This window comes from Euprymna scolopes, chromosome 6 (genome assembly GCF_053919585.1).
Source record: "Euprymna scolopes isolate OS-2025 chromosome 6, ASM5391958v1, whole genome shotgun sequence".
NCBI lineage: Eukaryota > Metazoa > Mollusca > Cephalopoda > Sepiida > Sepiolidae > Euprymna > Euprymna scolopes.
In genome coordinates this window covers 116,855,379-116,873,913 of record NC_136487.1, presented here as the reverse complement: position 1 = coordinate 116,873,913, position 18,535 = coordinate 116,855,379, and the positions used below count along the sequence as shown (strand labels likewise).

The 18,535-nt window shown below is 35.1% G+C and overlaps 1 protein-coding gene across 1 annotated transcript in view; it reads right to left on the bottom strand.

Moving 5' to 3' along the window:
- The window catches only part of LOC145277906 (NCK-interacting protein with SH3 domain-like), a 421,186-nt gene extending 419,160 nt beyond the window's left edge, over nt 1–2,026 (bottom strand). Inside the window, exon 1 of the mRNA XM_080129957.1 lies at nt 1,171–2,026. Within this exon, the coding sequence (XP_079986083.1) occupies nt 1,171–1,344 (174 nt within the window). The 5' untranslated portion in view covers nt 1,345–2,026. The remainder of the gene's footprint in view (nt 1–1,170) is intronic.
- Nucleotides 2,027–18,535: the final 16,509 nt, after the last annotated feature.

The window sequence follows — 18,535 nt, the reverse complement described above, 5'->3', positions numbered from 1 at the left end:
AAAATATTTTTCAGACTTTCGATAGACTTATTTAATAAAAATGACCAGTGGCAGTGGAAATTTTGTAAGTGCGAATTTTATATTATGTAAACAGGAAAACGATGGAAATATTTTTTGGTGCATTAAAACAAAATCGTAATTTAAAGTGTATAAACCTTTAATAATTTTCACAAAAGGTGAAGGAATATTATTTTTCCCTCCCCCCCTTTTTTTACCTTCCTTCTTTTAAGTAAAATATACGTACGTAAAATTATACTTATGGCAAGTGAGCTAGCTAGCTACACATAAATTTTTTGGTTTTATTACCGGGAGAAATCATCAGGTAAAATTTACACACACACACACACACACACACACACACACACACACACACACACACACACACACACACACAATGTATATAAATTCATCAACAGAACGAGAACGACTGTTTCGCTGTATCGCAGCTTTTCTGTACGGCTAAACAAGGTGCTCCAAACTGATTGAAACACGAAACACGAAAGCGCTATCGTCCGAGCTTCTGTCTGCTACGGCGCTACGCTACTTGAGCAATCGAGGAGATAGGAACATATGTAGTTTATTTGAATAAAGTAAAGGAGATAGGAACATATATATGTGTGTGTGTGTGTGTGTGTGTGTGTGTGTGTGTGTGTGTGTGTGTGTGTGTGTGTGTGTGTTGTGGAATGGTGACTAACGATCGATATACATGCTCTGAAAGCGAAAATTTCATTTTTATTGAGCGTGATTATTGTGAGACTTTAAAAACTTACATAATATATACATAATTTAACATATTTCCGTATAAACGTGTATATATATTATATATGTGTGTGTGTGTGTGTGTGTGTGCGATATGAATCAATTTCCCAAAACAAAATAAAGCTCAGTATTTGATATATAATATATATATTTCTTTAAATCATAACAGATAAAAGTTCTTACACACGCAATGGACTTGGTATCCTTTATCTTTTTAGTATTCATTGTAATGTTTTTAAAACAACAACAAACAATAAAAATAAATAGAATCTAACTTAGGGTGGTGACGAGCGTGACGACTGTACACAGGTGGGTGCAATCAACAGCACACACACACACACACCAACGTCAGATCGTCGTACTCTAACGGCAACGCGTGTAAGCGTGTGTGAGAGAGAAAGCGGAACTTACTTTGGGTTCTGGCGTAAGGTAGGACACAGGCGCGTAATCCAAGTGTCCCTTACCGTCTTGGACTAACCAAACTCCATCGTATCCGGTGTCCTTTTGGATAAGGGTCATCAGGTCACCTACCTCGAAAGACAGGCGACCCTGGTCACTGTGTAATCTTTTTATTGCCCGGTACATCTTTGGGATTTTCAAGAGGTTTGGAAGGCGCTGCCTGCGTTTGTTATTGTGATATGCGTGCTTAAAATCTTGCGTGCTTTTTATTATTATTATTTTTTATTTTATTTTTTTATATCTATCTGTGTGTGGACTGGATTTATGTACAATATTTTTTTTTAATAAATTCCTTTTTTTTTTTATCTTTATTTTATTTTTGAATGGCGAGCAATTAGTCTTTATTTTTTTAATACTGCCCTTTTCTTTCTTTTTTTTTTTTTTCCTGGGCTAAAATCTAAATAAATTAAGGTTTTGTGAATGTGACATTAAAAAGAAAGAATGTAGTATTTGTGGCAAGCAAACGAATATAAATGTTAAATTTCCATGTATTTTGGTCAAAATGAAACGTTACAGAGAGCGAAGAATATGTTTTGTTTTTTCCCCCACCCAGAAGCTTATTTAAATGTGCGTGTACCCTTTCGTAGGAATCAACGGTGCTGACAACCACCAAGAATAATAGAAAATTGGATACCTCTCTCTCTCTCTCTCTCTCTCTCTCTCTCTCTCTCTCTCTCTCTCTCTCAGCTTAACGGCGCAAGACAGATTCACACAGAAATCGAGTTGTTCTTGGCATAGAGAGGATAAGACGAAAAAAGAACCCCGTTTAAGGCGTGAGATATACGTTCGTTCTTTCTCTCTCTCTCTCTCTCTCTCTCTCTCTCTCTCTCTCTCACACACACACACACACACACACGCACACACGCGCGTGCACACACACACACACACCTTGTGTGTGTGGAAAAAGAAATTGATTAATAAATAACTCGAACAAAATCAAAAACAAACAAAAACAAAACAAACCAATTAAGATGATTAAAAACGAAAAACAGGTGCATATTATCTAACCTCTCCAAAACAAAACAACTCCCTCAGCCTCACCGTTTCCTCAAAGAGACATTATTCTCATGCAGATATAAAATGTCACATATTCGTAAAGTGTAATATCTGTGCTGACTGAGGCGGTCATTTCTCCAGGCATTACCTCCTGCTTTGGCGAGAGGATGGAGTTGCCTGTGGCCTGAAGCGTCCTAAGTACCTAGGGGGGCAATATAGACATTTTTGCTTTCAAATCTAAAGTGCTCCTTTTTTGAGTGGAGGCTGAGGTTATCTCACGTTAAAAAACCGTTTAACTTTATTTTGAGGATGAAGGGAAGGAAAAAAAAACATTATTTTAAAATATTTTTTCAAAGTTATGAACGTCATTAGTTTATCTATTTAATTAAAATGCCGACGGATTATTATTAATCAGTAAAAAAAAAAAAAAAGGTCCGTGTTCAGAATTTCTCTTATATTAAAAAAAAAAAAAAGAAAAAAAAAAAAGAAAAATCTGTATGATACGTACGCGTGGCGGAACAAAAATGTCATATTCCCAAACTCACATAAATTGATTAAGTTTAAGAAAATCAAATTTTATGAGTAAACAAAAAGTGACCGTACCGTACCGACCGTCTCTCGCGTCGCTATCTTGAAGAAACAGAGCGAGATAACTCAACAATAATTCAAACTTGATAGATCAGCCTTGTAAGAGTTATAATTTCCCATTAATCGCTTTAGTTTAAAAATGATTGTTTTTTTTAAATAAAGTCTTGATCATTTTACGTGAGTTTTAGAATATGATATTTTTGTCCCGTCATCGTTACGTACATCATAAAATTTTTCTTCTTTTTTTTTTTTTTAATATGAAGGAATTCTTAACAACCAGCAAAAATGATTATATTTCTTTTCGTTACTTTTATCTGAATTATTAACTTTATCGTTGATTATGTTTCGATTCGAATACATTCCGACCGACGTACGTATCCCCCGATAGTATTGGTTATTTTATTTTTAAAATGTTTATATCTCGTATTGAAATATAATTGCTGTTGATTTGTGTACGAGTGTGCAACCATATTAAAATATGACGGGGAAAATATTCTTCGCCAGTGTTCATAATAATATTAGCATTCATATAAAATAGCACCCCAAAAGCGAGGAAATTATAAAAAGAAAAGAAAGAAAAACGTCTTAAAGTTGAAAGTTTAAAAAAAAAAAAGAGGATAGAATAATGAAAACATATCGGTATAAAAAGAAACGTCTCATTGTGGAAATAGAGTAAACGATTTATTTCTGAGTTGATTTCAGACGGCATGGAGAGGCTAGACTTGTTATTTCTTTTCTCTCTGCTTTTGCTAAGCAGATTTTTTTTTACTATTTTTCTTTACGACGGATTTCTCATGAGAAATGTTTAATTAAATTTTTATTCACATACATATGTGTTTCATCCTTTTCCTGGAATCGTCAGTGTGGAGAATAATTATTGCACAATTCAAAACCCCAGACCCAAGTAACATCTTAACTTTTGTCTGAACGACTAGGTACATGTGGCCAACATAACAAACATGGTGAAAGGAACAGAATTAAAGTCTATTTATGTCTATGCAAGCGGACATATCTAGAAGGCTGTTAAACGGTTGAACGGAACTATGTATAATATATTTGTTAAGTAAGTATTAACAATTATTTTTATACCTACAGATACTAGCGTTTCGTGTTCACGCAATCAGCAGTGTAAGAAGTTATAATTACTGCTAAGTTGAGAGATTTGAACCCAGTCGAAAAATTACCATTGACTCTGTAAGGCTAGCATTCTACCTCAAGGCCATCAGCAATTAACACAAGATCTGAGTGAAATTAATACCTATAAATGCCAGGTTAGTGGGAATACATAGTAAATAATCAGAGAGTATTCAACGACCGGACGTCGTAATGTGTTTGTGCTACAGTAGACCACTTTTCAAAATTTCCTAGAAAGGGCTCAATTTTAATTTATTATAAGGGCTTTATAACTATAATATTTTTAAAAATAAATATTAACACTATTTTATACCAATAGATACTAGTGTTTCATTCTTATTAAGAATCAGCAGTGTAGGAAATGATAATTACTGCTGGTCAAGAGGAAGAAGATTAACTAAGCGTCTTTCTGACAACAGCGCCAATACTAAACATCTTACTAACCAAAATGTTTGTCCCTGCTCCCAATTTCGTAAACTTTTAGAAGACAACACATTTTTCTTCAACAAGCATAAACTTCATATGTTAGAAGCTTGGCTAATTAAATAAAAATAAATAAATAAAATTGAAAAGTGTCAACAAAATAAATTTCAATAACAGCGATAATATACTTAAATGCCTTTACAAGTAACATAGAACCTGTTAATATAGGTTAACTAGCGGGAAAACCTGACGTTGCTCGGGATTGAATAATGATCAACGAATGTTTCACACTCCCATATTTTTATTGTCATCAAAATCGGTGACATTGCCCATTTTTCAATCAAATCGATTGATTGCCTGCTCTAGTTAGATACCCATCATGGTGCACTAGGAAAAAGTGGTAGTAGGAAGTCAGGTTCGAACCCGTACTGCAAAGGAGGAAAAGAACGGGAAAAAATGTGACGTCTTTGCTGTTACGACCACTGCCAAACCGGGAGTGACGTAGGCTTATATTAAGGCTAGACAATCGAAAAGAGGGGATGACTTTCAAAAATATTAGCGAAAAAAGCGACCCCTCCCTGTAGAAAAGTGCCCAATTGAGGGTGAAGAAATTAACGTTTTTAGCCAATTTTTCGGTATTCATCGTCTGAAGGGTGGAGCTTACAAACGCTACTGATTTTGTGAAAACCCGTGGCCTCTGTCGAAAGTTTTAGGCACACATGCGAACATACATACATACATTTATATATTAGTAGCTTAAATCTTCGACCCAAACCGATTAAAAAGCTTGTCCTATCTCTGAATACCCTTTATGTAAAATTTCAAATGTTTAGACCAGAAATTGTCTGAGTAATTTGGTAAAGACCGCAGAGGTCAATTTTTTTTTAACTTTGACCTCTATTATGATCCCTTAACATTTATTGTTTAGGGCTCAAATGAAGTTATTAAGTTAGATCCATGTCCAAGGAACCTATATTTAAAATTTCAAGTGTTTAGACCCAAAATTGTCGGAGGAGTTTGGTAGAGTTCTCAAAAGTCAAATCGTTGAACTTTGATCCTTAACAGCCAAATTTCTTGCTGAAAACGGATCACAATGATTTTCCCAAATCTCCATACCCTGTATATCAAATTTCGAGTCTATAGACTAAAAATTGACAAAGTTATTGCGTAGGGAAATATACACACACAGACATACACACACACAGATACACAGACACGTTCACTTTTATAGATATACTAGCATTTCAGCCCGGCGTTGCCCGGGTGTTTGGATGTGTATGTTGAGCAAAAAAAAAAAAAAAAAGTGGTAGTAGGAAGGCAGGCTCGAACCCGTACCGCAAAGGAGGAAAAGAACGGGGTAAAACCTAACCTCTATGCTGTTACCACCACCGCCAAACCGGAAGCGACATTTTTTAAAATTAAGACTAGACAATCTAAAGATTTAAAGGATAACTTTCAAAAATATCGGCGAAAAAAGTGACCCCCCCTCCCTGTAGAAAAGTGCCTACTTGAAGGGGAAGATATTAATGTTTTTAGCCAATTTTTCGAGATTTGTCGTATGAAAGGTCGAACTTTAAAACGATACTGATCTTGGTAAAATCTGCCGCCTCTATTGAAAGTTTAAGGCAGACATGCAAACATACATACATACATTTATATATTGGTAACTAAAAATTTTCGACCCAAACTGATGAAAAAGCTTGCCCTATCTCTGAATACCCTTTATGTAAAATTTAAAATATTTAGACCAGAAATTGTCTGGGTAATTTGGAAGAGACCGCAGAGGTCAACTTTTTAAAAACTTTGACCGCTATTATGACCCCTTAAATTTTATTGTTTTGGGCTCAAATAAAGTTATTAAGTTAGATCCATGTCCAAGGAACCTATATCTAAAACTTCAAGTGCGTAGACCCAAAATTGTCCGAGGAGTTTGGTAGAGTTCTCAAAGGTCAAAACGTTGCACTTTGACCCCATAATCGACAAATTTCTGGCCAAAAACCGATCACATCGATTTTCCCAAATCTCAGTACCCTGTATATTAAATTTCGAGTCTGTAGGCTATAAAATTAACAGAGTTATTGCGTAGAGAAATGTAGACACACACACACACACAGACACTTTCACTTTATATATATATATATACTAGCATTTCAGCCCGGCGTTGCCCGGGTGTTTGGAGGTGTATGTTGAGAAAAAAAAAAAAGAAAAAGAAAAAGCGGTCAATTTTTTTAAACTTTGACCCCTATTATGTCCCCTTAACATTTATTGTTTTGGACTCAAATCAAGTTATTAAGTTATATCCATGTCCAAGGAACCTATATCTAAAATTTCAAGTGTTTAGACCCACAATTGGCGGAGGAGTTTGGTAGAATTCTCAAAGGTCAAATCGTTGAACTTTGACCCCTTGCTCGGGTGTTTGGAGGTGTATACTGTGCAAAAAAAGCAAAAAAACAAAAAAAATGGTTAATTTTTTTTTAACTTTGACCCCTATTATGACCCCTTAAAATTTATTGTTTCGGGCTCAACTCACTTTATTAAGTTAAATCCATGTTCAAGGAACCTATATCTAAAATTTCAAGTGTCTAGACCCAAAATTGTCAGAGGAGTTTGGTAGAGTTCTTAAAGGTCAAATCGTTGAACTTTGACCCTTAACAGCCAAATTTCTGGCTGACACCCGTCACATCGATTTTCCCAAATCTCAGTACCCGGTATTTCAAATTTGGAGTCTATAGACTAAAAATTTACAGAGTTATTGCGTAGGGAAATGTACACAGACAGACAGACACACAGACAGACAGACACGTTCACTTATATATATATATATATATATATATATATATATATATATAAAGCTGAACGTATGTGTGTGTGTCTGGTCATGAATAGGCTCCTATATTTTTGACTATTATAGGAAACTGATCACATATAATGATAGAAAATGTATCGAGACACAGGAATGGGTATGTTTGATCTGGCATAATGATGATTCATTAAAGTTGTGGCGTCTGCTTACGCGCCTGGCCAACAAAGTATGGAAATAAAAAAATTAAAAAGTAAAAAAAAAAAAAGTTTACAAGTGTTTTTGATATAGATGTACATAATAATACTTTGATAAGTATATTTTAACTTAAATAGGGATGGTATAATAAAATTGTGGGGTCTGCGTTCGCGCCTGGCCTCCATGGAATGGAAATAGGTACAAACTTTAATAAAGACTTTTCATATCTATCTGCGTAAGTATACTTTGATAATTATGTTTCAGTTTGAAGAAATATGGTATAATAAAATTATGGGGTGTTTATTCACGCCTGGCCTCCATAGAATGGAAATATGTCACAAAGTTTAACAAGTGTTTTTTAATATAGATCCACAGAATATTCTGATAAGTGTTTCAGTGTGAACAGGTATGGTATAATAAATGATGGGGTTTATCTATTTTATTTTTACTTTCATCATATTTTGCTTTGGTTTTGATACCGCCAAATTCGAAGCTATCTCTTTACAACCCTTCCTTTTCATAACCTATCATACTTTCATAAATCAGAGTCCATTTTCTGTAGGCTGTTTTTGAACCCAGTCAACGACGGGTACTTTTGCTAGTATATATATATATATATATATATATATATATATATATATATATATATATATATATATATATATATATATATGCTAACAATATTCACCTCGGCATGGCCCATATAGAGGTACATTGGTGATCGAAAGGTGTATTAGGAAAAGTAATCACTATGTCTTCCTATATATCAAAGAGACTTGTATCAGTGTGTGACTTTGTGTATGCCAGTTTGTTCCCTATGGATCCTGAAACGGCTCAGCCAAGATTTTTGAAATGTCACACAAATGTGCTTTATGTGTCTGGAAGTGTTCTTAGAATGCCTCCAATAAGTATCGAAATTTGATACTAAAAAAATTGCGATTATAGAAGGAACAGTTCGATTTGGGTCAAAGTTAACACCCCTATGCAGCCTAACATCACAAGTGCATTTGAGAAGTTTTATCACTGCACATGTCAGAATTTAATTCTTCCATCTACCCTTTTTCTCTCTTTTCTTCTTTCTTTAACCCACCCCTCTATGCAAGTAGTTGTAGACTGCTACTGATAGCCCATGACTGTTTCGTTGTTGACGATTGGTCGAGTGATTTTTTGCTCGCCGATTTAAGCGAAAATGAAAAACGGCAGTTGCTGCCTTGGCCGTTGGAAGTGAAAGGTCGTTGTTTGAAAATGTTGGACCTAGATGTAGTAACTCATCGTGGAGAGGCATCAGGAGGCTCTAGATGAAGGTCATATTTCGTCAGTTAAATTTTCGTCTAGGTGACGAAAATGAAGAGAAAAATATCGTCTGAGTTCAGACAGAAAAGTCTTAAAAAATCAAGTCAAAAATCTTGTCTAGAGGAAAAGAAATAAGTGCAAATGTTAAACTTCAGACGAGTGAAAAAAGTGATGGTGCAAACAACAATAGTTTGCTTGTTCCTCAGGAAATATTCCAAGTGAAAAGGAAAGTGTATAATCTTCAATGGCGCAGCAAGAAGAAAGAGCCTTCTCTAATAAGAAAAACGTTTTCGTTCGACTAAGCTGTCGAAGTTACATCATCAGGTCAAGTAATGTTTTTATTCCCAAGTAAAAGCCGACAAATATGAGTAAAAGAAAATTGAAGAAGATGCAGATTTATTTGATAAAAAAAAAAAAGAAAAAGAAAATCCAACGAGACATTTTTTATTTTTATGCTATCTCAACCAGGAATGATAATTCTTCTCTCTAAAAAAAAATTCGGTATAAACTATCCTTGCTTCTAAAAAAAACTATTCTTACGTCAAAGTAAGTTTTGCCTCTTTCTTAATTTTTTCTTATCTTTTCATTCTATTCTTTCTCTCTCCAGAACTGTTACTAGAACCTTTAAGGTTCGCCAAAAGGATACATTTTTTGGCTGTCAAAATAGTCTTTTCTGCGGTTAAAAGGTGAACTTCAGACTTTATTATTATTTTTTCCTCCCTCCCATTTCAATTTATTTTTCCCTCTTTAAATAAAAGTTTATAATTATTTCAAGTTTTTTTTTACTTCCTCTTCTTTCTCCTTGTCTTGTAAATGGTTATATGGAATTGGTTTTTACAGGTTCTAGTATTTAAATACGTCTAATTTTGCTGTTACTAAGTTAAATTCGTACACACAAAATCAACATTAGATTCTTTGATAAGACGTGGGCGTGTTCAAAATGAGTGTTTATGTTTAGAGCACAATTGAATCATGATACTTAATTTTTTAATTTTAAAATACAATCCAAGGCATTGTATAAAATAATTTTATAAAATTAACAATAGGTTTCGTAGACTGTAATGTATTATGGACTAAGTCACTGCGGTGGGAGGAGGGCATGTGAAACTTCATCTCGATGCATTGCGATGGTCCCTGAGTAGAGCAGGCAACTAATTGATTTGATTTTAAAAAATGGTGCAATTCCACCGATTTTGATGAAAATGAAAGTATTGAAAGTGTGGAACATTCGTTAATCTTCATTCAATCCCAAGCAACGACGGATCTCCCCCCGCTACTTTCAAATATCGGCATGTTTACAAATTTAAAAATTTGCTTTGAAAGAAAAGTTTTTAAAAAATAACATTTTCAATATGAGTTCAAGTAATTACAGTGTAAAACGGTGCAAATTGCAATGATATGGTCATGTAATGAGATCAACAGGGCTTACTGAACCAATAATGCAGGTGACAGTAAGAGGAGAAAGAAGGCATGGAGAACAGAAAAAGAGATGGAAGGATAACATCAGAGAATGGACGGACCTGAGGTTCAGCAGCAGCATCACAATAACACAGGATAGACGGGCGTGGAGAGAGCTGGTGAGAGTTTCTACAAAGGCAGCCCCTATGGTCAACAGGGATAGATAGATAGATAGATAGATAGATAGATAGATAGATAGATAGATAGATAAACCTTACTCTCTGTTGATATGCTAACATATCCACTACGAATTGAAATCACTAAATAAGCACTAGAAAATGTACTCTTAATATTTGGCATCATCACAATAGCATAGGACAGATGGGAGTGGAGAGAGCTGGTGAGAGTTTCTGCAGAGGCGCCCCCTATGGTCGAGAATACTATGGGGACTGGTAGATAGAATTTTTTTTTTAACTGTTAGCATGATGGTGTTCTTAAAATCTATTGTTGAAGCTGCGTTTCTTATTGTTTCTGTAAAACGGTGAATTGTTTTAACGAGTCGAAACAAATTCATCGTTTTCTTTAATTGTTTTATCCATAAAAATAATTATTAAATGTTTAAATATTTTTTTTTCAAATACATTCTCCGCTGAGATTTTGCTACTAGTATAATAATCTAATATACCAAACTCACTATATCTGTGTGTCTCTCTTTGTCTGTCTCCATTTTTTTCAAACTGCATCTCCTCCGAGATGCAAGGTCGTAGATTATCGGGAGGCAGGTCAAATGATTGCATTTTTTGTGGGCCATTCTTTTATGGTTTTTAACCGATAAAAATAGCTGCTAAGGGGTCAAAATTCAAAAAAAAATAGAACTTTGCAGGCATAAGTCAACTAAACATGTTATTTATATGCATGTGCAAATATTGTTATACGGCATAAACATGTTGACACACCGGTTCCCATCAGCTCACCGAAGTTAAGCAACATTGAGCCTGGTCATTACTAAGATGGGTAACCAATTTGGGAATTGTAGGAGAACGTCGACATCTCCCTGCAAAAGTCGCAAAAACCTAACGTCGTTATCTCCCTTAATGAGGATATACATGTGACGTGGGACTGCTTGTGAATTTCATACTCCCACGGAACTTTCTCCTTCGGGGGAAGTTGGTTAAACGCAAAGAGGGTTAGTGCTGTTTCACAAATACATGCGCAAATATGTTCATTTATACTATAAAGTCTGTTCACTTTTAACTATTTCTTATCCATCTGATGATAGCTCAAATGGTAATGACTAAGGCTGGAGCACTATATGTTTTAGTTTCGATTCTAACCAATGGCACCCAAGTCATTTTTTTTTTAAATACTTTTGAAATTACTGCTACATATTGGGTACAATATAATAATAATAATAATTGATAGAGAATTGACTCTATAATAATAAATATTAAATCTGCATAAATTAAAATATAATATTTAAGCATATTTTCTGAATGAGCAATGCCGGGCGGTCTGCTAGTAATATATATATATATATATATATATATAGAGAGAGAGAGAGAGAGAGAGAGAGAGAATAAATGACAAAAAACTATATTCTAAAATTCATGATGTTTATACAATTCTTAACAGTATCTGTTTCGTAGCACAGAATCAATCACTTAATTATTATATCAATCAGTGAATCTATTATGCCCTTAACTCATCACAAGAAATAGGAACAATCAATCCATCAAAAGGAAATTTCCTTTTGACGGATTGATTGCTGCTATTTCTTCTGATGACTTAAAAGCATAATAGATTCACTGATTGATAGAATTAAGTGATTGATTCTGTGCTACGAAACAGATACTGTCAAGAATTGTATAAGATAAGTGATATCATAGAAACTCAACGCCTTTATATACTGCAATACGTGGCGCAATGGACAGAGGCATTGAGTCTCTATGGTTCCAGGTGAGCATTGTCTGAAGATAGCGATTTCATTCCTACCCAAAGCAGGTCGGAGATTTAGTTGGCAAAAACGTGGTGAAACGACAACAACTATGAAGATGAGGATAACATCCACAAAAAAAAAAAAAAAAAAAAAAAACTCAATTTGGTTTTTATAATAAAGTTTTAAAAAGAGGATTAGGCTTCATGCTTAATCCGATTAATTGCTGTGACGTTCATTTTTCGTCAGATTTAAGTCTTTTTACGCACGCAATGGCGCACATTTTAATTGACAACAAGAAGTAACAATTATATTTAAACACAAGGAAAACATCGCCGTAAGTGAACAATAAACCTGAAGAATGCCGGAAGGTACCAGTCGAAACACAGCCGAAATACAAATGTCAACGGTACAATGCTGACTTTGAAACCACACACAATCATGGATTGCTTAGTTGGTTGGTTATTTTTTAATGGCATATTGATCATCTTAAGAATCTATAATAAATAATCCGTCATAGCATTAAATGACTTATGTGTAAGTTATTTGCAACAGTATTTGGTCGTATGGGTTTCTTTCTTTTTTTTTTTTTTTTTTTTTTTAAAGTATAGTCGTATGGACATTTAGGAGGCGGACAAAGAAATTTTCTTATGTCTTGTAACTTTCAGAAAATTGAATATATTGTTAAACAAATTTTTCATATCGTCTATTTTGTTAGTATTTTTGTTTTGGTTTGTTGGAGATCTTTACAAGCTATAAGTACGTTTTCAACTACGCCGTCCACGATATGTTATAGATTTTGTAGCCTAGTGGGAGATGCCCTTTTCTCTTCCCTGCGACCTCTTTCCCAAAGAAGAGATGTTGCGAACCTGTCTCTACTTTATCGTTATTTTCATGATAAGTACTCGTCTGGGCTTCAATCTATCGTTCCCCCCCCCTCCCCAAACTTTCAAGAAAAAACTCGTCTAGCTGAAACTATTATCAAAAATTTTCCCCACTCTTTATCTGTACCTAAACCTAAACGTAGATTTCATGAACAAAGCTTCTTTCTGAAAACTGCACGCCTATGGAACTCTCTTCTCTTTGCCTGCTTTCCAGCTTACTACAATTTGGTAGTCTTCAAGTCCAACATAAACAAATTCTTGATGAACCGTCCCCTTAAGTAATCCAATTTACAAAATTTCCACTACTAACAATTGCTACGATATTATCTTATTGACTACTGTACACTCACTGACCCTCATTCTCGAATGGCCTCCGGGCCTTGATAAGTGGTGACTCCTATGTAAAAAAAAAAAAAAAAAATACTTGTTGAGCCTTCCTATTGGATAAGCAATTCATCTGAAGTAATATTTTGCCCCTTCCATCTATTGATTCTGCTCATCTCATGTTATTTTTCGACTGGCAATCACTCTAGCCTTTATTCTTAAGTAACTCATTAGTAAAAAAAAAAAAAAAAAAAAAAGATAATGACAAGGAAGTTGAACTGACACATGCCTCATCCAAACAAAAGAGTCGGATTTCCTAACAAACCAGAGCCTAGAATCAGAGTGTGTCATAATTTTATCACTGGCTGGTACGGAAAACGCCTCGCAGATGGAAAATGATGGAGGGTACGTTTGTCGCAATAGTTTTCAATATTTTGATTTCCATTTGTTGGCTTGTACGTGGAAGAAGAAGTTGTAAACCCATACTCGTTTCTTGACGCTTGTAGGCCATGTTTTTTTTTTCTGCTTCATCTTCTTCTGGTTCTGGTTGTGTCACCCCTGCGATCACCAAGATAAAGCATGCTGGTTTGCTATAAAAACAATAGAGGCTCACAAGAACGAACACAAACTTTAATGCATCGCATATAAGTTGGCTGTGCTTGGAGTGCATGTGATACCGTAATATAGCATAGAAAAAGCAACACCGAACGTTGTCTAGTGATAGCTGCTTCTCGAAGCAACTTTGATAGCTGGTTGATTGGTTCAACTCCTTATCTGCTAAAGCTTTGCCCAATCTATTCTAAGCCGTAAACTCTCGCAGTAACGTAGCGCAGACTGCTATATGCAAATACCGAGGTGTGAGCGAAATGACAAGACCATAAAAAGAGAGCACATTCGAGAAGATGATCATGTTAGAGAGTATGTTTGAGAAAACGTTCACGTGAAAGACGTCACATGCGTAATGAGAAGTCATGCATGGCGGGAGAACGAGGAAATAAATGTTGTTGTTACGAGAAAAGTGAGTTGAAGTTCTTTCCTATTCTTTGGCTACTTTGCGACTGAGACTACAATGTAACATCACAAACTGCTGAAAACTTGTCAACTCCCCATAAACTAACTCTGGCTCCCAAATATACTGACTCGGGACCGGAAAATCCTAATCATCTTATATTTGTCTAAACCGAAAATGATTCGCTTTCTCTCTCAGCCACTTCCAGCTGACTAATTGGCTCTGAGTTAGGGGACGCCCATAGAATCACAAAGGCATTCTTAATCTTTGCTATTTCACGAAATTATTTTATTTATTTTATTAATGGATCACCACTTATCAAGACCGAAGCCACCTCGAGGAAAAGGGTGAATAAGAGAGAATTATCGCTAGTCAAAAGATGAAGAACATGAAAGAATTGAGAATAATTAATGGAATGAAGTTTTAGTAATTTTGGATACGATTTATAGTAAAGTATAGTTGACATTGAATTTGAAGATGACCATGTTGTAATATGCAGGGAAGCAATCCTGCAGTAGCATGTTCTACAGGTGAGAATCCCCTGCAAAGAAGCTCTGTTTGTAGAAATTTTGTCTAATACTATACACACAGAGGCAGAAAGTGATATTTTTTATTGTGGTAAGAAAGCGAGTTCTTGCTGTAAATGTTTTACTAGAGGGACCAGGAATTAGAGCTCAGCCGAGCACTTGCCATGAAAATAATGATATAAAAAAAAGTGCCCCTTCTGCTCTCTTCCATTGACCAACCACAAAATGAAAATGTAAAAAGAGCCAATTATATTAAAATATGTGTAAGATAGCAACTTGGGTTCAACTAAGTGGTTTCCATGAATCGTTTATAATGTATAGTTATTATATTAAACTAGCAGGACTACTCGGCGTTGGTCAGAGCAAAACTGTAATATATTTCTATTAAAACTTCTATCTCTCTGACCCTCTCTATCCACCTTTCTATTTTTCTTTTAAGCCCACCCCCATTTTACACCTTCCTCTCTTTAATCCCCTCTTACTTCTCTACCCAGCCCATTCCTCTCTAGCTGGACAGACATACACTGACACACAAAAAACTCCCTTTATATAATAGATTTCTCTAGGAATGAGTTGGCATTTTATTTTTAAATTAGTACATAATATCACTAAAAAAAAAAAAAAAATCACTGTCCCCCACCACCACCATCGACAAAACTCGGCCCAATTGATCTCATAGAATTAATAAATTTTTCTAAATTTTAGATATTATTCATCCAAGACAACATCAATAAAAAAAATACGAACTTTATGGGTATTTGTTTTGTCGTTTTTTACTCTTAGCCATATATACAAACATACATATGTACACACAGACAACTGCCCTTTATATCAATGATTAGCTGTATCTGGTGTAACCCGAGTCCTTTTATTTCTCTTTTTTTTTGCCTTTTCATTGTAGTAAAATTGAGAGTATAGGAAGCAACAGCTGCAGAGAATGTTGTTTACAAGTATCCACTATCATTTAGACAGTGCATAAATTAACAGGGGTTTTTTTTTTAGCCAGCCGTAGGTACTAAACTATTCAGCTTGGAATTTTTGCACATAATATAAAAACCCAAACACTAATGTACTATTCTTTTTCCTGCTTTCATTTCAGACACGATTCATGTGAGCATGCCCCAAATCAAATCGAGGTCGCTCAATAGACATAATTTATAACATTTGCAGACTGCCACAGTGACTACACATACACATTAACTAAACACTTCACCAGCTGAAATAAACATGTCTGCTCAACTTCTTTGATTCTTGAGTAGACAATAACTCAGTATATTTGTTTGCATACAACCAGAAGCGAAATATCGCCAGCGTTCACTTTTCTACTTTCTAGCAGAGCTAAGATTCACGAACTCAGGTATTCATACACTCACACAGGCTAACTTCTACTTCTCATTCATGGCGCAATCGCTCACAAACAAGAATACATATGTCATTAACTAAGCAACAACAAATACACATAGACTGCTAATGGTACACTGTCACACGCAAATATACACATCGATAACCGAAATAAACATCTCTGCTCAACTTTTTCTTACAGACTAAACAAGTCTTCTTTTTTTTTTTTTTTTTTTACTTTTAACATATTTGGACATTCTGAACTCTTTATCTATTAATTATTTTATTTTAACTTGTCCTAACAAGTTTTTTTTTTTTTGTATGGATCAACTTTCTCAGTTTTTCTTTTGATGTTGCTTTATCCGTAACAATAAGACGTTTTAGTTAATTAATGAAGACAACGAAAAGGAAGTCTCGTTTCAACATTTAATAAACAACTTTATTTGTCATCTTCGTTAGTAGCGTGTACAAGAGAGAAGCGGGTTAGTAGAAGAGTCCAGCGTTCGTGCACGTTTGTATTCATAGTAATCGTGAATAGAGTTTCTGATCTGAAGACGAGAATTAGACAATAGTCAGGTCTGTTGAAAGAGAAAGAAAGAGAAAGGTGTTCAGTGCACACATAGTGGGAGCATGCATCCGATAGTAGAGACAGGTCAAAGGGTTAGTGTCTCGTGGTAAGAAAGAGTATGTGTGCGGAGTGCACGTGGAAGCAAGTGTGAGTTTGAAGAGAACCATTGTTAGCTGGTTGTACTCGCATTTGCTGCCAGCTGGAGCCAGTGAGAAAGAGGGTTAAGAGTTTCAGATTTCGCCTTTTATGTACTCGGTCACGTGATTGAGAGCTGGCTGGAGATTGGACAAGCCAGGGAGAAAATGGATTTCAAATCTCGAGTCGCAAGAATTAGCTCCTGCCTGCGATTGTAGCGAGTTTTGGCTGCTACAACGTCTTATGAAATGTGTATTCATTTTACTGCGGACTGTTATCCTCATATTCATAGTCGTTGCTGTTTCATCACGTTTCAGCCAACTCATCCTCTGGCTTTCTTCAGGTGACTAACCATGACAGGGTAGGAATGTTGAGTCTTGTAACTGTATCCTCAATAATTACTGTCTTCCATAGTTGTTGTTGTCTCATCACTTTTTTGGCCAGCTAATCCTCTGGCCTGCTTTGAGTAGGAGTGAAACCGTTATCTTCAGGTAGTGCTCACCTGGAACCATGGAGACATGGGGCCCGTAGTGCAGTGGATAATTGTCCGAAACATGGTGAAACAACAAGAACTATGAAGATGAGGATAACAGCCCACAATAAAATGAATACACCAATTATGAAGCCTCATCTGAAAGGGTTCCCAAAAAATAAAAGATAAAAATGTATAAGTCTTATAAAATGTTAAAATGTAAATCCCATAAATAGTTTCCATTTTTTTATTGCCGAAATACACATTCGTATTAAATATTATATTTTAAATAGTTCTTGTATGTCATTCCATTTTCCCTTTTCTTAAATTGGATTTTGAAGTTTAATTGAATGGTTTATATCCTAAAATGAAAGTGATTAGTATGAGAAGTAGTAGCAGGAATAGCAGCAGTAGAAAATGTTAATTAAAGTATCAACTCTCAGCTGAACAACAGCTCAAATCAACAACCACATACACGCATACGTCACAAATTCACCTAGGTCTTTGTGGCTAAAGGCACTAAGGAAACCCACGAGACATCCACGAACTATTGTATGTGCAACGGTAACACACACACACACACACACACACACACTAAAAAAAACAAAGGCAAGCTAATATATACTCACGGTTACAATCGCTACCCAATTTATACATACTGTGACACACATCTTATACGGAGTCATCTGATACAAACATGGCTGCTCAACTTCTTAAAAAAAAAACAACTCTTTCTTCACCTAGAACGTTCCTAAACACTATGGCTTTCATTATTTTTGGATACTTTACTTTTCATAGTGTTCTCTAGTTGTCAATAAAAATGGGTTTATTTTTTTTATATCGATAGACTTTTTCATTCTTTCTTTAGGGATTGTTTTCCCCTGTGGACTATCAATATTTTATATTAAAATATGTTAGAAATAGCACGGATGAGTTTACACGGCACTACTTCCTCCTCACACCTCTGGGTTCATACAAAAATACAAAAAGTCGGAAGTGACCTGGGGAATTCTTGGCGCCTTTTTGATCACACACAGTAAGAAAATAAAATAATAAAAAATGATTTAGTCGACTTCTATTGCATAAATCTGTTTGGTGATTTTTACTGTACCTTATTAACGCTCTTCAGTATTAAAGATGGATTGCTCGCTAGCCACTGTCAGCTTGACTATGCAAGACGAATCGCTTTGCAAAGGACACAATACTGGATTCTATAAATAAAGGTGTTTAGTGTTGTGCATAGTTTTACAAGCCGCATCCATACAGGAAGAAATTCTTGCAAATAATAGAATAG